The sequence below is a fragment of the Nycticebus coucang genome, chromosome 18 (genome assembly GCF_027406575.1).
Source record: "Nycticebus coucang isolate mNycCou1 chromosome 18, mNycCou1.pri, whole genome shotgun sequence".
Taxonomy (NCBI): Eukaryota; Metazoa; Chordata; class Mammalia; order Primates; family Lorisidae; genus Nycticebus; species Nycticebus coucang.
Window position 1 is genome coordinate 45310721 of NC_069797.1, and position 22852 is coordinate 45333572.

At 41.3% G+C, this 22852-nt stretch overlaps 1 protein-coding gene across 2 annotated transcripts; it reads left to right on the top strand.

Moving 5' to 3' along the window:
- Positions 1-253: 253 nt before the first annotated feature.
- Positions 254-20113, top strand: COIL (coilin). 2 transcript variants are annotated; one of them, XM_053570051.1, is made up of 7 exons: positions 254-523; positions 8987-10082; positions 10209-10295; positions 10553-10600; positions 13953-14022; positions 17265-17353; positions 19159-20113. In XM_053570051.1, the coding sequence occupies exons 1-7, from the start codon at positions 279-281 to the stop codon at positions 19222-19224; spliced, it is 1701 nt and encodes a 566-aa protein (XP_053426026.1). In that variant the 5' UTR covers positions 254-278; the 3' UTR covers positions 19225-20113. The 2 variants fall into 2 exon arrangements, with proteins under 2 accessions (XP_053426026.1, XP_053426027.1); XM_053570052.1 differs by lacking the exon at positions 10553-10600 and having other exon boundaries at positions 261-523.
- Positions 20114-22852: the final 2739 nt, after the last annotated feature.

Genomic DNA, 22852 nt, shown 5'->3' on the forward strand with positions numbered 1-22852 from the left:
AAGTGCTTGCTTATTCAGGGACTTTCCTAAATTTAGACCCTGCATGGTGCTAACTAGAAACGGAAGGAAGGCATCTCCCTTACACCGTTCCCTAGCCCTGCCTTGAACAAAATTGAGCAGAACTGGCCGCGCTTGGACTCGCGGTCGCTGATGACGCCTGCAGTAGCCGCTTGCCACCAATAGGCGGCACACGTAACCGGCGCCGGGGGGCGGGCCGCCCGAGCACGCCTCTCCGTAGTCCCGTGGCATCTCTCGGCTTCCGTCGAGTACCGAGCAAGATGGCAGCCTCCGAGACGGTTAGGCTACGGCTTCAATTTGATTACCCGCCGCCAGCTACCCCGCACTGCACGGTCTTCTGGCTTCTAGTCGACTTGAACAGATGTCGATTTGTCACGGATCTCATTAGTCTCATCCGACAGCGCTTCGGCTTCAGTTCTGGGGCCCTCCTCGGCCTTTACCTGGAAGGGGGGCTCTTGCCCCCAATCGAGAGCGCGCGCCTGGTGAGAGACAACGACTGCCTCAGGTGCGCGCGGAGCCGGCAGGGGGCGACGGGGGCGGCGGGCCGGGGACGCGCCTGCGCACGCCGGGGGCTGCTCTGGCCGCTAGACTGCGATGGGGCTGGGGGCGAGGAAAGGGGAGGAGGTGGAATGGGAGTGTGAAAATGCACTTTCGTGAACCCAGAGATCTTAATTGGTCAAGTACAGAGTTCAAGAATCTGCGATTTTTTAAATTTATTTTATTTTATTTTTTAATTTATTTTTATTGTTAAATCATAGCTGTGTACATTAGTGCAATCAAGGGGTACAATGTGCGGGTTTCATATACAATCTGAAATATTCTCATCAAACTGTTCAACGTAGCTACCTTCATGGCATTTTCTTAGAAGAATCTGCGATTTTAACGAGCATCCTTTCCCGGGATGCTTCTGATCACATGTGGACCACACTTGAAACAACCCTGATGGGTTTAGGCAGGGCCGGTGTTTATTTCCTTGGTGGAGCAACGCTTCACTTAGCTAGGCTCTGTGTTCTGTTCGCGTGGTACTCTTGTGTGGAGACCTGGCCTTATCGTTGGTGGCTCTCAGGGTCAGGTGCAGGAGACAGACCCAAGCGGACAGAGATCAATCATGTTTTACACATAACGAGTGTGTTGTCCAACCTTAGTTCTCTTGTGCCTGGTATTGCCTGAGACTAATGGTGGATATCATTCTGTATTCAACTAGGTGTTTGGGGGTTCCCTCGAATATGTGTTTCGGTCCTTTTGGACTAGGAATTGGGAAACTCAAAATAATTTTAAATATGTTTTTGGGAATTAAAACAATGATACTGAAGTTAAGTATTCAGGAGCAAACAGTATGCATTGCTGATGTGTTAGTTGAGTTGTCTCAATAAGATGGTGAGATGTGGTCATTCCAGTTCAGATTCATATCTTGGACTGATATATTTGGGGCTTTAAAAAAATTTTAATCTTTAAGCTTCAATTACAGTATTAACTCCAGAATTGTGCTACTTTCTCTTGTTTGCTCTTAGTTGTTGAATATTCCTTTCCCCAAAGCATGTCAGATTCCTAACATTTGTTTGAAACAGTGACTACATCTTTGAGTATCTCAAATCATAAAAGGTATGATTTATTAATAATATTCAACTGTTTTAAATGACAATTTGAAATAATCCAAATTTCAAAAAGTTTGTTTTTCTTTTTATTGTTTGTGAACTAGGTCTCTATTTTCTCTGCAATTCAGGGACTATTTAAATATTACAATTGTAAGGATTATATTTCGTTATTAAGTTTACTTTGTGCACTGCTCCCTGTCTAATGAGTTAATAACTTGCTGCTTGCTAGCTACAGTTATACTTCAATTAATGAATTATCTGAGAATTACATTCTTTTCTAAAAAATTTTTAACTTCTTTGAATACCATTCCTAAGGAATTACACTCTTTATAATGAAGTTATCAATGTCAAAAACAAACTGTGAAAACTGATATAAGTAATAATTACAGCACAATGACAGGCAACTTCCTCTTAAATGCTTCAGATGCACATTGTATATGGCAAGAAATTCCTCTGCATTTGGCTTCAGTAGTAAATGTGGGGAAACCTTAGGTAAAACTGAATTGGAAAAATTTTGTTTTTGTTGTTTGATGCCACAATCATTCTGTCTTTCCTTGATGAATTCACTTTTCTTCAGAGCTACAGAAGAAAACATAGTCTTTGTTCCCAGAGGTAAATCTTGTTGGAGTAGACCAAAATACTAGTTTCATGATTCTGTATATTCTGTGATACAAGCAATTAGACTGAATAGTTAGACCAGGTTATACTGCTAAGCACAGAAAATTGTTGAGAAAAGAGAGATCGGTATGGAACAAAAATGGTCAAAGAATACAGCAGTACATTGAAGGATGGGTAGGAAATGTTGGATGGCCAAAGCACAGTTGGCAGGCATAAGCTAGCTTGACTTGGTAAAGAGATGAGTCTCACCAGCCAAAGGATTCTCTTGGGAGAGCTGAGAATACTGAGGGAAGTCTGTTGAGGAAAAATGGAGCCAGATTGTGGGAATCCTGAGAAATAACCTTTGGGGCTTGAGGGGCATGGTCACACTTCTATGCCACAGCCATTTCCTTTATCATATTCTATTCATTTAAGTCCCCCAAATCTGTCTTTGGGCTTCTAACATGGCACTACTAAAGGTGGTCTCTAAGTCCCCTGAGAAGAGGAAGTACTCCCGTTTGCTTGGAGACTAGGGCTGCTGTAACAAAATACTGCAGACTGGGTGGCTTGATGGAAAGAAATTTATTTCTTACCCTCTGGAGGTTAGAAGTCCAAGATCATAGTGTTGTCAGGTTTGGTTTCTTCTGAGGCCTTTCACGTTGGTTTGTAGATGGCTCTCTTACTGTGTTCTCATATGGTCTTTTCTCTGTGGATGTGCATTTCTGCTGTTTCAAATTTTCTCTCTTATAAGGACATCAGATAGATTGGATTAGGATCTACCCTAACGGAGTCATCTTAACTTAATCATCTCTTTAAGCCCGTCTGGTCACATTCTGAGGTACTGGGGGTTAGGGCTTTAACATACAAATTTTAAGGGGACACAGTTGAGCCTATTCCTGAGGCTCACAGGGTTTCACAGAAGCCAGTCTGCAGGAACTGGTTTGGAGGGCTACCAGGCAGAATGGAAAACTAAGTATTGTTCTATAAGGAAACAAAGTATATTTTTACCTCCTTCACACTTTCAACTCTCTGTGGCATTTAATACCTGATTAAATGTTAGAGATGGGTTCTTGTGTCATACCACTGTAGGTAATGTCTTCTTGGATATCTAATAAAGTCCCCCCTAAAATGTCTGTGAGTCCACCAGGTGTGATGTGTGCTTGTAGTTTTAGCCACTTCGGTGGCTGAGGCAGGAAGATCTTTTGAGGCTGGGAGTTTGAGTCCAGCTTTGGCAACATAGTGAGAATCTGTCTCTAAAACATATATATAGATAAATAATAACAAAATGTCTGTGAGGGCTGGCAGTGGGAGTTAGGAGGACAGAGTGTATGATTCAGGCTGAGGATCATTTGGTTTCCTGAAACCTCGAATACCAAAAATAGTTGCCATTAAGGTTGCCTGGCTTTGTTCAGCTCTGGGTCCCTTGACTCTAAATATTATTTCACAGCATACGAGTAGTTTCTAGGATGTAAAATACTGAAAGCTGCTCTCTCACATATCAAGGAGATGTGTATCTAAAGCCTATGGGTAAATTGAGACTAATAAAGTTAGGCCTTGGCTGCCTTTATTTCTAGAACTTTTTCTTGTCCCTTTCCATTCTTCTTTAAAACAAACAAAAAGCCTGACAACACTGTTAAAAAAATTATATTAATACTTCAAAATAGTCCAAGATAAAAGTACTCTATGTCTCTTGATACATAATCTTCTTACACCCTACTTTCCAGAAGAATACTTGGTTAAGTTTGGGGCATATCTTTCTAGATTGTTTTATTTCTTTATATACAGTATGTGATGTTCACCATTCTTTTTAAATGCCACATGTTCCTTCGTATGACCCTTTCATAGTTTATTTAAACAGCCCCTTATTAATGGGCAATTTAGGTTTTTTTCTGTTTCTCGCTGTTAGGTAGTCTTGTAGTGGGTATTTTTGTGTATCTTTATGTACTTGGGCCAGGGTTCACTAGGATGTATTCCTAGAAGAATTCTTTTGTCAAAGAGAAGTTGCATTTGAAAATCGGCAGGTACTCAGCTCGGTGCCTGTAGCACAGTGGCTACGGCACCAGCCACATACACCGAGGCTGACAGGATTGAAATTTAGCCCGGGCCAGCTAAACAACAATGACAACTGCAACAAAAAATAGCCGGGCGTTGTGGTGGACTCCTGTAGTCCCAGCTATTTGGGAGGCTGAGGCAAGAGAATCACTTAAGCCCAAGAGTTTGAGGTTGCTGTGAGCTGTGATGTCACAGCATTCTACCGAGGGCAACAAAGTGAGACTCTGTGTCAAAAAAATAAATAAATAAATAAAAATTGGCAGGTACTATCAAATTAGCCTCCAGAAAAGTTGTACAGTTCTGTACAACGTAAAGAAATCCACCACTCCTCTGTTCAAGGACTAAGAATATCCATTGTATTAAGAATAATTAGAGCTAACATTCAGATAGCACTTGTTCTGAGGCAACCATGCTGTAAATATATAATAGCCCAGATGAGAACTGTAATTATTATTATTATCCCTATTTTTATACAAAGGCTGAGGTAATGATTTTTTTTTTTTTTAATTTAATTTTAGTGGCAGAAGAACCATTTGAATCCAGGCAATCACTTTGACCTTGGCAGATAGTGGGTAGGGAGTGTCAGGCAGAGCACATGACCATGTCTGTATTTATGTAACAAATCCTACAAGTGAAATTTGGAGTTTTAAGGGATTATTTGCATTTTGATAATACCACCCAGTCTGCCCTGCAAAGAGTTTGAATGAAAAGTAGATCTGCTTTAACTGTTTCTTGGAATCAAATCTCTTTCATCTAACTACTCAGGTAATTCACTTCTGTTTGTCAAAGGACAACTACATTCACTTGTGTTGGTAAAAGGTTAGCTCCACATTTAGACTGTGATCCTGCACAGAAATGAAGAACGTTGCCAAGGAAGGTGTACACTCTAAAAGGAATGGTAACTAAGCAGACTCAGAGAACTATTTCCTGTTCTCTGGATGGCCTTTTGCCCCTTAATATTTTCGAAAGTGAAATTATTCTCTTGAGGAACAATAGGCAGTGAGGCTACAGCAATCATAGGTTATACCTTCAAGCCAAATAGCCAAAAAGGCATAATTTTGAGAATGGGTAAGGCCAGGTGTGGTGGCTCAAGCCTATAATTGCAGCATTTTGCAAGGCTGAGGCATGAGGATTGCTTGAGACCAGGAGTTTAAGATCAGCCTGGGCAAACAGTAAGACCCTCCCTCTCTAAAAAACCCCCCAAATTAGCTGGGTGTGGTGGCATATACCTGTAGTCCCAGCTACTCAGTAGGCTGAGGTAGGAGGATTGCCTGAGCCTAGGAGTTTGATGTTACATTGACCTATGATTGCACCACTGTATTTCAGCCTGGGCAACTCATTGAGATCCTCTGTCTCTTAAAAATGTGTGGGGTGGCACCTGTGGCTCAGTGGGTAGGGCGCCAGCCCCATATAACGAGGGTGGCAGGTTCATACCTGCCTCAGCCAAACTGCAACAGAAAAATAGCCGGGGATTGTGGCGGGCACCTGTAGTCCCAGCTACTCTGGAGGCTGAGGCAAGAGACTCGCCTAAGCCCAGGAGTTGGAGGTTGCTGTGAGCCCTGATACACGGCACTCTACCGTGGGTGACATAGTGAGACAAAGTGTGATTCTGTCTCTAAAAAAAAATTTAAAAAGTGTGAGACAGCCCCGTGATCATATTAATGTACACAGCTATGATTTAATAAAATTAAAAAAAAGAAAAAAAAAGTGTGAGACAATGCATGTTAAGGGCTGATTTAGAAATCATGATGACATTGCGAGCTCCTGGGAAAGGCAAGGGTCCTGCATAAACCAGATGTGGTATGTTCTGTGTCCCAAGAATTTAATAATTGCAATGACTGAACAGAAGTCTTACAATCATTTTCAAAGCTTGATAGCAAGTTTGGTCCTCTTGCTATGATTAGAAACACATTGATCAGCCAGGTGCCGTGGCTCATGCTTGTAACCCTAGCACTCTGCAAGGCCAAGGTGGATGGACTGCCTGAGCTCAGGAGTTAGAGACCAGAATGAACAAGAGAGAGACCCTGTCTCTACTAAAAATAGAAAAACTAGCTGGGTTTTGTGGCAGGTGCCTGTAGTCCGCTACTTGGGAGGCTGAGGCAAGAGGAGTCCTCAGACCTAGGAGTTTGAGTTTGCCATGAGCTATGAAGCTACAACACTCTACCTAGAGAACAGAGTGAGACTATCTCAAAACAAGCAAACAAAAAACCCCACATTGATCAAAAATATCAAGGAAAATTCTGATATTCTGGCTTGTCCCTGATACTTCTTAGATTCACAAGATGTCAGATTAGCTTTTGTCAGATTAAAAATTATTTCCTTATCATTAGCTGCTAATGTCCCCAACTGGAAATAGAGGGGAATGTGTTTTTATAATTTAAAGCCCTGGTCATTCAGAGTTTTATTTCTCTCTTTAATCCTACTCCTGATTTAGTAGCTCTTATTTTGTCTTGATTTGCATATGGTATGTAGTTAGGTTTTTTTTTTTGTTTTTTTTTTGTAGAGACAGAGTTTCACTTTATTGCCCTCGGTAGAGTGCCGTGGCGTCACACAGCTCACAGCAACCTCCAACTCCTGGGCTTAGGCGATTCTCCTGCCTCAGCCTCCCAAGTAGCTGGGACTACAGGCGCCCGCCACAACGCCCGGCTAAGTTAGGTTTTTTTTGAAAAAATACTTGAGGATTTTTTCCAACTACCACCTTAAGGTAAATCAACAAGATTACTATGCCTTAAAAATTTTTAAAGACTTGCGAGTAGGGCGCCGGCCCCATAAGCTGGAGGTGGTGGGTTCAAACCCGGCCCCGGCCAAACTGCAACAACAAAAAAAAATAGCCGGGTGTTGTGGCGGGCGCCTGTAGTCCCAGCTACTCGGGAGGCTGAGGCAAGAGAACCGCCTAAGCCCAGGAGTTGGAGGTTGCTGTGAGCTGTGTGACGCCACGGCACTCTACCAAGGGCGATAAAGTGAGACTCTGTCTCTACAAAAAAAAAAAAAAAATTTAAAGACTGGGCTCAGGGCCCGTAGCACACTGGTTACGACAACAGCCACAGTCACCGAGATTGGCAGGTTTGAACCCGGCCTGGGCCTGCTAAACAACAGTGACAACTGCAACAAAAAATAGCCAGGTCTTGTGACAGGTGTCTGTAGTCCCAGCTACTTGGAAGGCTGAGGCAAGAGAATTGCTTAAGCCGAGAAGCCTGAGGTTGCTGTGAGCTGTGATGTTGCGGCACTGTATCGAGGGTAACATAGTAAGACTCTGTCTCAAAAAAAATTTTTTTTTAGAGACTGATTATATGCTGTTATCAATTCTCATCATTCAAATTATACTTTATTTTCAAATATGATTATCTGTATCTATCTCTGGTAACTAAAATAACTTGATGAAATATACAGCGGATGCAAATGCGTTGTAAAGTATAACATGTGTTTTTGGTCGGTAATTCTGAGGACCCACTGTTTGCTCAACATTAGGGATACTCCTATCAAACCTTCATCATCAGACTGCACATATTGGGGTTAGTTATTGCCAGTTCATGGAAGAACAAAATTGCTTTTCTATAGTGAAATAATTTTGGGAAAAGTGTGTATTAGTTAGAAATAGAACCATTAAGAAATAGACACACCAACACACACTCACACACTCAGGATTTATTATAAGGAATTGACTCACATGATTATGGAGGCTGAGAAGTCCCAAGATCTGCAGTCAGTAAGACTAAAGAGAGCTGGTGGTATACTTCTAGTCCTTTTCTTTTTTCTTTTTTTTTTTTTTGTGGTTTTTGGCCGGGGCTGGGTTTGAACCCGCCACCTCCGGCATATGGGACCGGTGCCCTACTCACTGAGCCACAAGCGCCGCCCATACTTCTAGTCCTAATCCAAGTCCAGGCCTGAAGGCTGAAGGCTGAAGACCCAGCTTGAGGAGTTAGGCAGAGAGAGCACATTCTTTCTTACTCAGTCTTCTTGTTCATTTCAGGCCTTTAGCAGATTGGATAAGGCCCACCCAAATTGCAGAAGACCACCTGCTTTATTCAGTCTGCCAATTTAAATGTTAATCTCATCCAGAAACACCCTCACAGACATACCAAGAATAATGTTTAATCAAATATGTGGGCACCCCCATAGCCCAGTCAAGTTGACATGTAAAATTAATCTTCATTGTGTCATGGAATTTTACAGGTGGCTGTCACTACCCCAGAGAACATAAATTACTTAGTATTTTCCTAAATTTAAACAAAATAAAAAAATAAAATTTTGGTTTAAAGAAAGCAGCCCACATTGTGAAATCAGGATGTGGATAATCAGCATAATTGCCTTTTAGGTTCAGTAATATACATATGGTAGAAAGATTGTGAATTTTGAAGTTAGACTGAGGTTCGAATTGCCTTTCTGCTACCTATCGGCCTTGAATCGTGGGCATATTTCTTGTCTGAGCTGTAATTTTGTGATCTGTAAAATGAAAGATACCTATCTTGTGGTAGTGGTGTTTAGATTAAAGGAAAAAGTACAGAAAATGTTTAGCATGCAGTAAATACTCAATAAATAAAACAAGCTCTTTGAAAGTTGACATATTTAGGCTATTTTGCCAGAAAGTCTTTTGTCCTTAAGTAGTATGAGTTTTTTATGACTGATGGTAGTGACAGTTTACAGAGTCGTGGTGGTATATAACTATGTCTTAGAGACATGCTGTGAATTTCTCACTCTAGCTTTCCCTCTTGTTTTCTCGACAGAGTTAAATTAGAAGAGAGAGGAGTTGCTGAGAATTCTCTAATTGTCAGTAATGGTGACAGTACTTATTTATCACCCAGGAAAGCAAAGAAGCGGGCATTTAAGTTAGAGGAGGATGAAGAAACTGAAGTAGGTTACAAATACTCAAAGAAGAATTGGAAGAGGCAAGAGAACAATAGCAATATTGAGAAGGCCTTGGATCTGGAGCCAAAAGCTATTACGGAGCAGACTGTGAGGAAAAAAAATAAGAGAAAAAACAAAGCAACATGCAGCGTGGTGGATAATGATGATGAAGAGACCAAAAGAAAATCACCAAAGAAAAAGGAGAAATGTGAATATAAAAAAAAGACCAAGAATGCCAAGTCTGCAAAAGTGCAGGCTATGAAAGAGCAGACTGTCCGGAGCTATCCTCCAAAAGGTTCTGCCAAAAACAGCCTTGTTAAAGCCAGAAAGAAAGGTGGGATAGGCATTTGTTCAAAAGATAGTCCCACTTCCTCCTCTGAGTCTGAGTCTTATGACTACTCCAACAGTGGTCTCAGCAATGTCACTTTGGAGGCCAGAAATTCTTCAGAGAAAATACCAACTGAGTTATCAAAGGAAGGAGCCTCTACAAAAAATACAGCTGCAAGCAAACTGGCTACCAAAGCTGGCTTTACCCCCAGCCAGGACAAAATCTCTGGAACATCATCTTCTAGTTCAGACTCTGTTTCAGAGTCAGATGACCAGTGTGTGATATCAAAGGGCACCCCAGAGAGTACTGTGAGTTTCTTAAAGACCATAGGCCTCTTTGCCGGAAGAGGTTGTCCAGGTCCAGGGCTGTTATCACAGTCTCCAATTGCTGCTAGATGGAAGAATTCTGACTCGAATGCTGCCAGGCAGGCTCCTGGTCCTCCCAATGTTTCTCTCCCCATTAATTTAGGAAGAGGATGGGGTAGAGGAGAGGACCTTCTCTCTTGGAAGGGAGTAAGGGGTCGGGGCATGCGGGGGAGAGGTCGAGGACAAGGGCCTGCCTTTTCTGGTGTTTTAAATAGAAATGCTGAGTACCAGAAGCAGCAGCAGTTAAGTGAAATAGTAACCAACTCGTCTACTATTATCCAGGTAAGTGGTGTTTATTGTGAGTTTACCTTTCTTCCTATTTCCCCATGGAGTGTGTCAATAGTTCCCAGTCATAGGTTCACACTTTCTCACCAGTAACAGCATCATATGACTAATACTATTTTTCAGAATCCAGTGGAGACACACAAGAAGGACTACACTCTGTTACCACTGTTGGCAGCTGCCCCTCAAGTTGGAGAGAAGATTGCATTTAAGGTATATTTTAAAACAGCAACAATTATAACAACAACAGAATTTAATTTTCCTTTCAAATAGACTCACTTAGCAGGTCAGGTAAACATACTTATCATATATTTAAATATGTATTAATATATCATAGGTTCACAGTAGAACCTCCAGACTGGTGGGGTAGGCACCACCCAAACACATGTTTTTTTTAGGGGCAGGAGGGAAGAACCATGGGAATGCGAGAATAAAAGGGCTTGTGTACTTGTGGGTTTTTTCTTTTTTAGCTTTTGGAACTTACATCTGATTACTCTCCTGATGTCTCTGACTATAAGGTAAGGCTGTTTATTTAAAAATAATTAAGTTGTCAGTATATTAATAAAACTAAAGTCATATTTAATACTACTTACCTGGGGGCAGCGCCTGTGGCTCAGTGAGCAGGGCGCCGGCCCCATATGCCGAGGGTGGCGGGTTCAAACCCGGCCCCGGCCAAACTGCAACAAAAAAATAGTCTGGCGTTGTGGTGGGCGCCTGTAGTCCCAGCTACTCGGGAGGCTGAGGCAGGAGAATCGCCTAAGCCCAGGAGTTGGAGGTTGCTGTGAGCTCTGTGATGCCACGGCACTCTACCGAGGGCAATAAAGTGAAACTCTGTCTCTACAAAAAAAAAAAAAACTACTACTTACCTGGGTAATATACATAGCTTTGAGTAACCAGTGTCATAAAGTAGAAAATGAAGACATTGTTAAACTTTTTTTTTTTTTTGGAGACAGAGTCTCACTTTGTCTCCCTTGGTAGAGTGCCGTGGCGTCATAGCTCACAGCAACCTCAAACTCTTGGGCTTAAGTGATCCTCTTGCCTCAGCTTTCCAAGTAGCTGGGACTACAGGCACCCGCCACAATGCCTGGTTATTTTTTGGTTATAGTTGTCATTGTTGTTTGGCAGGCCCAGGCTGGACCTGCCAGCCTCCGTGTCTGTGGCTGGTGCTCTAGCCGCTTGAGCTACAGGTGCCGAGCCATCAAAATGTAAACTTTTTAATAGTATCACTATGAAGTCTCTAGTGTTATTGTCCTTATAGTTGGGAAGAATATAGAATGAGAATGGTGTGCATCAGGTCACTCATTTCTAATCAGCTAGACACATAAATTTATTTGGGTATCTATTCTCTCATGATCCACAACTATGAAAGAAGATAATAAATAGCTGTCAGCCAGAAAATTTGATTATTTTCATCCTGGGAATCTATGTATTTTGTGAATTGCTTCTGGTTATTATGATCTAATATGGTTTCTTTTGCATTATCAGATAATCACAGGTAGTTCACAAATACTGTCCTTGGAATGTACTCACTTGATAGCTATACAGGGTGACCATAAAGTTCATGCAGACAAACTTTATGGCCACCCTGTATATTGGCAAGTGAAGTGTTTTTTTTTTTTTTTTTTTTTGCAGTTTTTGGCCAGGGCTGGGTTCGAACCCACCACCTCCAGTATATGGGGCCGGCGCTCTACTCCTTGAGCCTTAGGCGCGGCCCGGCATGTGAAGTTTTTCATAGTTCAGTAACAGCTCAGCTTAATTAGTGGGATTACAGAATTACATATTTTCTTCCCTTTTTTGCCCACCAAAATTTTCTTTAAAATCTAGTTAAAGGCCAGGCTCAGTGGCTCATGCCTGTAATCCCAGCATATGGGAGCCCGCGGCGGGTGTAATCTCGCCAGCGACTTGGATTCGAGACTAATCTGAGCAAGAGTGAGACTCCATCTCTAAAAAATAGCCCGGTGTTGGCGCCTGTAGTCCCAGCTACTTGAGAGGCTGAGGCAAGAGAATTGCTTAAGCCCAAGAATTTGAGGTTGCTGTGAGCTGTGACAATATGGCACTCTACTGAGGGCAACAAAGTGAGACTCTGTCTCAAAAAAAAAAAACCTATATATATAGTTAAAATGCATACTTTTTTTTATTGTAATGTATGGAATGGAATATAAGTCCATTTTTTAAGATAGTAATTGGTAATAGTAATACAGATAAAGTACAAGGGAATTTGAATTAATCTGGATTAATGCCTTGGAAGACTTATAAAATCTTGGTAAAAAGCTTTCCTCAAGTACAGGTAGAAGAATCAGTTAATGAAGGGATCCAGTGTATTACTTCTGTGTCATTGGGTTTCATATTTTTCATCTTCTTAGCCACTTAATATCTCATATGGATGCGGTGACCATATAATTTATTATCCAGATCAGGATACTTGTGAATGAAAGGGAGTGCTGTTAATAATTATGCTGAAAGGAAAGACCTGTACAGACCTGCCCTGTCTTGAGCAAACCAGGATGTTTTGTCACCTTACCATAGATACAACTAATTTAATTGTGTGATAGATGAGGAAATGGAAATGAATATCGAATTAATATTGGTGTTACTTATCATATTTATTACCTTGGAAGGTTTTTTACTTACTTTAGTCCCCAGTGCTTTTTGGAGATTTTTGAAATTGCTTTCAAAACTGTTTTGACAATGAAAATTGGTCCCAATTTTTGGTTTTGACCTCGAATGCTATTATCCAGCTTGATCATCAACTTTATTTATTAAGCTTGTTGCCAAAAGTTAAACCTGTTTTCAAAAGTGTGGTCTCCCAGGGCCTTGATCGCTATTGAATCTGGTTTCTAAAAAACACTGTTGACTGGGCGGCGCCTGTGGCTCAGTGAGTAGGGCGCCGGCCCCATATACCGAGGGTGGCGGGTTCAAACCCAGCCCCGGCCAAACTGCAACAAAAAAAGTAGCCTGGCGTTGTGGCGGGCGCCTGTAGTCCCAGCTACTCGGGAGGCTGAGGCAAGAGAATCGCTCTAAGCCCGAGAGTTAGAGGTTGCTGTGAGCCGTGTGACGCCACGGCACTCTACCGAGGGTGGTACAGTGAGACTCTGTCTCTACAAAAAAAAAAAAAGAAAAACACTGTTGACTATGCTCAGAAATTCTGGGTGGAAGCAGGAGGAACTGATGGTTCAGCCTCGCTCCATGCCCCCCAACGGCTACCCATCCATCTCACCATCACCCACATGGACGGGGCAGTGCTTCCTCTAGATGCCATAGAAGGTTGGCTCCCAGCACTGGAGACCGTGGAGGGAGAGAATTGTCATGTCACCAGGGACTGGTGTGTGTGGGGTGGGGGGAAGTATGCATGGGACCTCTTTTTTGTTTTACTCAACAACTATTCTTAGTGTTTGTGTATTTAATGTCTGGCCCCAGGCAACTCTTACTCTTTGAGTATGTGGCAGAGAAAGAAAGGGTTGGGTACCCCCTCTAGGGTCTGTGTAGTCTGATGAATGCTCTGATGATCAGTCCTCAGTGGAGTGTATCATCCTAGCTTGTTTTTCCTTTTTTCCCCTGTCTAGTCACTTACAGTAACCTAGTATATTCTTTATTTCTCTTGGAGTTCTTTAGTTCAGTGTCTCCCATTTATGATTTAAATGTATCTGTTTTGCCTCCGAAGGTATTTCTGTACATTCAGATAGCTTATCAGTCCACCTGTTTATTTTTATTTCCTTTACATGTTGAATTCTTTTATTTTTTTATTGTGATATAATTCACGTAAAATTCATCATTTTAACCATTTTGAAGTCTACAATTCAGTGGGTTTTGAGTAATATATTCACAGTATTTTACATGTTGATTTTTGACTTGGACTTTTATTTCTGAAAGGAAGGAAAAATATTAAGCCACAATCCAGAGACCCAGCAAATAGACATAGAAATTCTTTCATCCTTACCCGGTGAGTCTTTTAGAAAATTGAGTCTGAAAATTTAAGCTCTTTCTATCTACAGTGATTTTTAAACAGCTCGTGTATACCGAAGGTGTTCGCACTGGCCTCCATGTAACCTGCCCCCACAATTCTCTGGCATTCTCCTCTCCCTCTTTTAGCACATTGCAGCCCTGGATGCCTGTGCGCCTACTAGTTAGATTTGTTCCAAAGCTGTTGTGCTAGTTGTCCTTATTACTGTAATTACGTAATTTCATAAAAGATTACATGGACTGATAAAAATTGACTGCAAAAAAGAATTATTCTAGGAAGCTTAAGTTGAAGCTGACTCAGGAACATTACGAAAAAAATGCCCTTGATTGGTGTGCTCCCACTCGATGGGCACAAGGTGAGCGGGTATGGCACACCTCCTGGGTGTGGGACACAGCTACAACAGGGACTTTACCTAACAAATGCAAACATTGTTATCTGATTGTGCCCTCATATTAATCTGAAATTTTAAAAAATGCTCTTAAATTATGTATGAGTGAGTCAGGTATAAAAGATTGGAAGGGATTCTGTAAAAGTCCAGAGGATTCTGCACTTAGATTGCCTTGGAAATGTTTGCATTTTTTAAAAAAAATCCTCAAAACTGTAAATTATAGAAATTGCAGACAATACATTAGGGGTATGGTTTATAAAAGAAAAACAACTCTATTCAGTGAACTTAAAAACCTACTCATCTCTATTTCAAAAGATTGGCAAATTAAAGTACTTTTGTATATTAAGTTGAAATGTTTAAAGTGCGTATGTATACGCACACTCTCATATATAACTTTAAATGGTTCCCTACCTTATCTCTGATTAATTCCACCTATTATTGCTTCTGAAAGCCTGGAATAAGAGGGTTTTCATTGTATATGGCTTAACTTGGGATATATTGTAGGGGTCAGAGAACAGGGAGAGATCTCCTTTTCTTTAGCAGACCCTAAAGGAATTAATGGTATTGAGTAAAACATTCAAAACCCCAGTAGACAGAAATGAATCAAAAGGATTTTTCAACAAAATTTCTTTATGATATTAAGTAAATGATTAGATATAACTTACACTGGTTTTCTGTCTTTCTTCTGATGAGATTTCATTTATAGAAATTCTCAAGAGTGGTGGACAAAGAAGATTGTCTGTAGGCAAATTCCATGGAGACAGTCTAATCATTGCTTGTCAGGTGATTGACAGTAATAAACCAATTAGATCTTTTTTGGGGAGGGTCATCAAGAAATAGCTTTGTCTGGACTCCAGTAGCAATACCGGTAGTCCTCCATTTGCCTGGTTCTGATATACATCAATTTTAGTTGTCATGGTTTAGTTAAATAACACCAGCCCCCCCCCCCAACCACCAATGACATTGGAAGTGTTAATATGAGTGATGGTATAAGGTACTGCTAGCTGTTCAGTCCACAAATCCCTGCACAAACAACAGGTGCGCACCACAGTCTGTGACCAGTCTGTGAGAGATTGGTCACTGTGCCCCTGTTACTCAATTCACATACACATAACAAAGCATGAAGTTGTGCGGCTTCCTTGTCTCTCAGTAATAACCCACATGATATTTTACAAAAGTAGGTAACTGACATACAGAATTGGCCAAGACAGATGAAAGCACAGTGAAGAAACAGAGTAATAATGGCGAAAGGGCCATCCAAGTTGAATTAAAAAGAGCTGTAGAAGAAATGGCTGACTGTGCAAATGTTGACACTGCCCATTATATGAACTTGTTGACATAAATCAGGAAGGTGGTTGTGACAAAAAGGATGAAAATGTCCCAGAAGCGACACCAGCAAAAACTTCACAAAAATTTCACGAAGTGAAAAACAAACTCTCAAAGCTATTTCATGACATTAGAAGCTCAAAGGATAAGACGGTGAAAGCAGATCCAAACTTAGAAAGGAGTGTGACAGTTCTGTAAAGCTTAGAAAAGATGCTCAGTATAAGTTATACAAGTGTATAATAGTGTTCCTAATGTTTTAAATTATACAGCTACATAGTTTCACTGTTTTTTTCACTTTACTTATACTGTAAAGGTTTTAATGTTTTTACAGCAATTTTTAGAGATTGAGAGGCAATCTAAGTTTTCCCATTGATTATTAGGACTGTTGTGCATGGTTTCAGCTTGCACATCCATTTTTCTGATCCCATACTACTATGTGAAGCAAGGACTGCCCGTGTACCAAGTAGTAAGCATATGTGATTTCTGAGGACAGAGCAACATTTCATGTTACCTTCTCTCATTGAAACATAGAAATTATTTTTTGCGGGTGGCGCTTGTGGCTCAGTGAGTAGGGTGCCAACCCCATGTACCAAGGGTGGTGGGTTAAAAAAAAAAATAGCCAGGTGTTGTGGTGGGCACCTGTATAGTCCCAGCTACTCGGAGGCTGAGCCAAGAGAATTGCCTAAGCCCAAGAGCTGGAGGTTGCTGTGATCTGTGATGCCACATCACTCTACCGCGGGCAACAAAGTGACACTCTCTGTCTCTAAAAAAAAACAAAGAAAGAAACATAGAAATTATTTTTGGGGATTATTTTGTGGTTCCAAATTTCCACATTCTATTCTGGGAGTACTAGAGATCATAAGTTCATGAAGAAAAGATTGTCTCCAATAATTGGCCAAGGGCGGTGCCTGTGGCTCAGAGGGTAGGGCGCTGGCCCCATATGCTGGAAGTTGCGGGTTCAAACCCAGCCCTGGCCAAAAAAAAAAAAAAATTTTCAGGGCAGCGCCTGTGGCTCAGTGAGTAGGGCGCCGGCCCCATATGCTGAGGGTGGCGGGTTCAAACCCAGCCCCGGCCAAACTGCAACAACAACAACAACAACAAAAATAGCCGGGCGTTGTGGTGGGCACCTGTAGTCCCAGCTGTGCGGGAGGCTGAGGCAAGAGAATCGCGTAAGCTCAAGAGTTAGAGGTTGCTGTGAGCTGTGTGACGCCACGGCACTCTACCTGAGGGCGGTACAGTGAGACTCTTTCTCTACAAAAAAAAAAAAAAAAAATTCCAATAATTGGCCAAGAAGCCCTGTTCCCACTCCCCGCCCCCATCACTGGTGAAGGGTTTTTCTCAGGGTCCCGTGTTACTAAGCACTCCACGCTTTCATGTACAGACCCAGTCTTCACATCAGTTTACAGTTTGTGGTTGTTTTCCTAATGATATAAATTCACCTGGAGGAATGTTTTAACTCTTGTGAAATGACTAACTTACTGTATTTCTTCCTGCCTTCTGGTTTCAGCCTTGAAAGAACCTGGGAAATTTGATTTGGTTTATCACAACGAAAATGGAACCGAGGTAGTGGAGTATGCTGTGACGCAGGAGAAGACGGTAGGCGTGCTAATTTTGCATTGCTTGGCCATACATTCCATCAGAGCTGATCACGTGGGGTCTGGAAAGTGCTGCTATAGCTTCCTGAACTGCCTCTACTAAAACCACAAAGGACGCAGGCTCTGAGGGAATCAGGCCTTCCTCCGGTAAAGCAATAATAGGGCCAGTTGCCACATGAGTGTACCATGTTGGACCTCAAAAAGCCTCCATGACAAGATGCTCAAATAACAAATTTTTGTTTAAGGGTGTAAAGTTGCTTAAAATTATAGTAATACGAGGATTCCAGTAGAAAAGACTAACATTTAAAAACTTTTTATTGGCGTATACATTCAGAGAAGGGCACACAATTGTATAGTTTAAACAATTTTCCTAGGTGTAACCAGATCCGGATCAGGAACTAGAACATTAATGCCCCAAAGAAGCTTCTGCATGTCTGTCTCTACTACCCCCCAAATGTTCTGACTTAGAATAACCTACATCTGAAGAGGACATAAAATGATGATTCTGTTTTTTGACTTTGTTTAAATCCTTAAGTTGCCATTTTAGGAAGAATATGGTTTGGACCTTTTTAGGCAGCCAGACTGCCCGATTGCTGGTAATGTCTGGATATTAGGCTGTGGTAGCATTAAAGTAACTAGAAATAAATCTAATAAAATTTAGATTTAAGAAAATGTTCTGGGTGGGCGATGTGTCTCACTCCTGTTATCCCAGCACCATGGGAGGCTAAGGTGGATGGATCACTTGAGCTCAGGAGTTTGATACCAGCCTGAACAAGAGCAAGACACCATCTCCACTAAAGATAAAAAAAATAGCCAGACTTTGTGGCACACACCTGTAGTCCCAGCTACTTGGGAAGCTGAGGCAAGAGGATTGCTTGAGCCCAGAGTTTGAGGTTGCTGTGAGCTATGACACCACGACACTACCCAGAGTGACAAAGTGAGACAATGTCTTAAGAAAATAAAAAAGAAAATGTTCTCTCATAAGGTACTTTTATTTTGAATGATATGGATATTTGTAAGTTTCAGTATTACAAACTCACATTTTTACTGAATGTGAACTTACAGAAGTCCTAATCGGGTTTTATGTATGTTTTACTTTAAGATAGATGACACTTAGAGATTTATACCCAAAACACATATCAGGGTTTATGGTAGGATCAGAAGGTTTAGTCCAGTATCCTGTATTTATTTTTAATATATGCAGCTCCACTTGTCCGTTGAGATATTAATCATATTCCTGGAAACTGCAATGGAAAATTAAATCTTGGAGGCTTCCCTCTTTGCTCTATTATAGAGGCCTGAATTAGAATAGAAAGCCTGTAATTACATTTTTTGACACTAGATGGCCCTCATAATTCATCCATAGGGCTAGTCGTCAGTGTTTACTTTATCTTGGTAAGCTGTAGGCAGTTCTGTTTTTAGGCAGCATTGGATAAGAGGTATAGAGCTGCACAAAAGGGCATCAACAGCCTAGTGATACCTCTTTGGGCCACATTTGCTTCCCAAGGAATCTTTGGGCCACCTGTCCACAGGGCAAATCCTGACCACCTTTTAACCAGCTTCTCCTTCCCCCAACCCCTTGCATCTCCTGCTCTTAATCCAAGAAAGAAGAAATATGTTGAATGTAAAATTCAGCTGCATTCTAGGTAAATGAGTTCTTATACCCAATTTATTGGAACTCAATCATTCCAGCTCTTCAACCATTCAGCACAAATAGAATCTACTTGACTGAAGTTTTAACTTACTAAAAACCTGTATGACCTCAAAACGAAGTACCTAAACTGAATATTTTGTATTTTTCCTCAGATCACTGTTTTCTGGAGAGAGTTGATTGATCCAAGGCTGATTATTGAATCTCCAAGTAAAACATAGAACTTGCCTGAGTATGAGCTCTCCATCTCATAGTTTATATAAATGTTTTGTTTATGAAAGTGACTATAACCTTACCTTTTTTTTTTTCAAAAGAGGATTCGAAAGTTGTATGGTTTTTTTGTTATCTTCACTTTACTTCATAGAAAAATCTACCTCATCATTTAAAATGACATGGGTATTGGTTTTATAGACTTTTTTTTTTCAGGTTTAATTTCAGTTTCAAAAATTTAAGACATGACATTCCCTGCAGGTGTTGTTAGATACCAACATATATGGTTTCTTCTCTTTTTTTACATTTTTGACCATCAAGTAGCAATCGTCAATGGCAGTTAGTAATACCAAGTACAAGAGCGTGCTGCATATCTTGTCTCAATAATTTTTATTAAGTCACATTTTACAACGTGAAAGTGTGTTACTTGACCCAATTTTTTAACATTAGAGTTCTGTTAAATGGAACATCTTAGAAATTTCAAGTATTTTATACTTGGCAGTTGTTACGAGTTAAACAGGTAGTTGGATTTGTTGTAAGCAATGAGTTAAGGAATCCTTTCACATTTTTCCTAACTTTAAAATTAAGGATTCTCAGGGCCCTGTGTAGAGCAGTGAAAATAAGACCTTGTGTGAGTGCCTGAAGAACTGGTGTTCCACTTGGATGAGAGGATTTGCTATGAGCTTCAGACCAGGGACTGTGTCATCCTGCTACGTGACGCAGAGCACCTGGCTGAGTATGCTGGAGTTAGGATCTTGAACGGAAACTTCTTTTTCTGTTATTATTCGATACGAAGCTAAAATGGGTAAATATATACTGTGAAAATTGCTTTCTTTTAACAAAAGATCGTATCCCTCCTTCAGCTTTGCAAATTTTTAAATAAAACCTTATTGAACTAAACATCCATGCTGAGTCATCTTATTTAGTTGAGTGTTGTAGGTTGTCATCCTGTTGTACAATGATGAGAGAGATTATAATCTTCTGTAACAAGAAGGTTTGTTCTGTCTGAGGAGTCCAGTGTTGCAGAGCTTGGTACAGTGGAGTTCATCAGTTCTGGGAGCCATTGGACCAATGAAGACATCGCCCAGTTTTAATTTATATGACATGAAGGTGTATCAAAATATGGATTTATAAGGTGGCGCCTGTGGCTCAGTGAGTAGGGCGCCGGCCCCATATACTGAGGGTGGTAGGTTTGAACCCAGCCCTGGCCAAACTGCAACAAAAAAATAGCTGGGTGTCATGGTGGGCACCTGTAGTCCCAGCTACTTGGGAGGCTGAGGCAAGAGAATCGCCTAAGCCCAAGAGCTGGAGATTGCTGTGAACTGTGACGCCACAGCCCTCTACTGAGGGTGACAAAGTGAGACTCTGTTTCTAAAACAAAAAAATATGGATTTATGTATTTGTAATAAGAAGTATTACCCCAGAAAGAGTGAAATTACTGAAGATGGTGGGATCATGGCCCTGGGGTTCTGTGTCACACCCTTTCTTTGCAGATACGAAAAACAAATTAAGATAACTAGTAAATGTTGACTAGACCAAAGGGAATTGTTGAGCTCAGAGCATGTTTTCTTCAGATTATAATCAGTTTATGAGTCACCTTTTTCCTCTACAATGGTTTTTTCAAAAGTATGAATAGAGTCTACTAGAACTGTTACGAAATCAATTTAGGAAGCCATGACCTGTGTTTTGAAAAAGAAAATAACAATAGAATCGAAATAAAAAGTACGTCACATTTAGTGAATTTAAGTTTGCTTTATGATACCTTTATTTCATTTATATATATCCATGTGCATACTGGATCAGCCTTTAAGTGCATTTTTTACTGTTTGAAATCCGGGATAATTGTTAGATTATACTCAGACTTAGAAAGCTCTAAGCGACACTATTTACCCAGGAGTAAGAGAGAAGAGAGTAGATGAAATTGCAGGTACTGAGCAAGAAGTACATGCCAGAGACTCAATCTTTGCCTGACTGCTTCTGCACTGCTGGTCCAGAAGCATTCTTTTTTTTTAAATTTTTTTTTATTGCTATTTTTTTTTTATTGTTAAATCATAGCTGTGTACATTAGTGCAATCGCCTGTACCCATTCTAAGATGCACCATAGTCCAGAAGCATTCTTATAGATGAGGTAAATAGAAAATATTCAAATACCAGCTCCTTTTATTATAGGATAATTCTGTGGATTTAAAGTAGTAACTCATCTAACCTCTCTCAAGCCAAAGCTGAATAACTTGCCAGAGACCAACCAACCAGCAGTGGGATTGCCTAGTATAACTTCAGAGCAGTATTCTGAAACGTGAGGGGATGTGTGGTGCCTGTCCCTGGAGTGGCTCTGGCCTGGCCTTGAGCATCAGCATTCACACATTTCCTTCTCTGCTACCATTGAACCTTGGGCATGTGACCCTTCTGGCTTATTACCTTTCTGCCCCTATGACTCAGTTTTGTCCATTTCAGATTGTCTGTTCACTGTTTTTTTGTTTTGTTTTGAGACAGAGTCTCTCTCTGTTGCCCAGGCTACCGTGCTGTGGTGTCAGCCTAGCTCACAGCAACCTCAAACTCCTGGGCGCAAGCAAACCTTCTGCCTCAGCCTCCTAAGTAGCTGGGATTACAGGTGTGCACTACCAAGCCTGACTGATTTTTTTGTTTTTGTAGAGATGGGAGTCTCACATTGTTGCCCAGGCTGGTCTCCAATTCCTAGGCTCAAGTGATTCTCCAGCTTCAGCCTCCCGAAGCGCTAGGATTACAGGTGTGAGCCACCACCAAGCCCTGCTCACTGTTAAGTTCCCAGCTGCTTTAACTCAGTATAAAAAGACTGACACTGACTTGAATAGTCATGTCCCACTGGATCCCATGAGTCCCTTCTTGTGAAACCCTGACGCTCTCCTACTCTAACCATATCACTGTCACAGTTGGGCTCTGCTTTTCTATCCTCATCTTGCACACCATGATGTAATTTGATTGTCTCTTAACTTTTTTTGAACTGCTTTTAAACCTAGATTGACTGGGAGATTTACTCCCTCCTCCTTCAACTGTCCTGAAGGGATGAGGTCACAAAAACTCACAGGTGAAAGCACTGGCCCACTTCTTTATACCTAAGCAAGGGTCCTCAAACTGCAGCCCGCGGGCCACATAAGGCCGTGTGATTGTATTTGTTCCCGTTTTGCTTTTTTACTTCAAAGTAAGATATGTGCAGTGTGCAGGAATTTGTTCATAGTTTTTTTTTTAAACTATAGTCCAGCCCTCCAACGGTCTGTGGGACAGTGAACTGGCCCCCTGTTTAAAAAGTTTGAGGACAGGGCGGCGCCTGTGGCTCAGTCGGTAGGGCGCCGGCCCCATGTACCGAGGGTGGCCGGTTCGAGCCCAGCCCCGGCCAAACTGCAACCAAAAAATAGCCGGGCGTTGTGGGGGGCGCCTGTAGTCCCAGCTACTCAGGAGGTTGAGGCAAGAGAATCGCTTGGGCCCAGGAGTTGGAGGTTGCTGTGAGCTGGGTGAGGCCACGGCACTCTACCGAGGGCCATAAAGTGAGACTCTGTCTCTACAAAAAAAAAAAAAAAAAAGTTTGAGGACAAGGGTATATGTGAAACTTGGTAAACCTTCTGTGAAGCTAATGAATGATGCCCTATGAATATATCAATGTAC

Coding starts and splice junctions, on each gene's coding strand:
- COIL (XM_053570051.1), top strand. CDS start 279: ATGGCAGCCTCCGAGACGGTTAGGCTACGGCTTCAATTTGATTACCCG. Junction 524..8,986: donor AGAGACAACGACTGCCTCAG/GTGCGCGCGGAG, acceptor TTTTCTCGACAG/AGTTAAATTAGAAGAGAGAG. Junction 10,296..10,552: donor GAGAGAAGATTGCATTTAAG/GTATATTTTAAA, acceptor TTTCTTTTTTAG/CTTTTGGAACTTACATCTGA.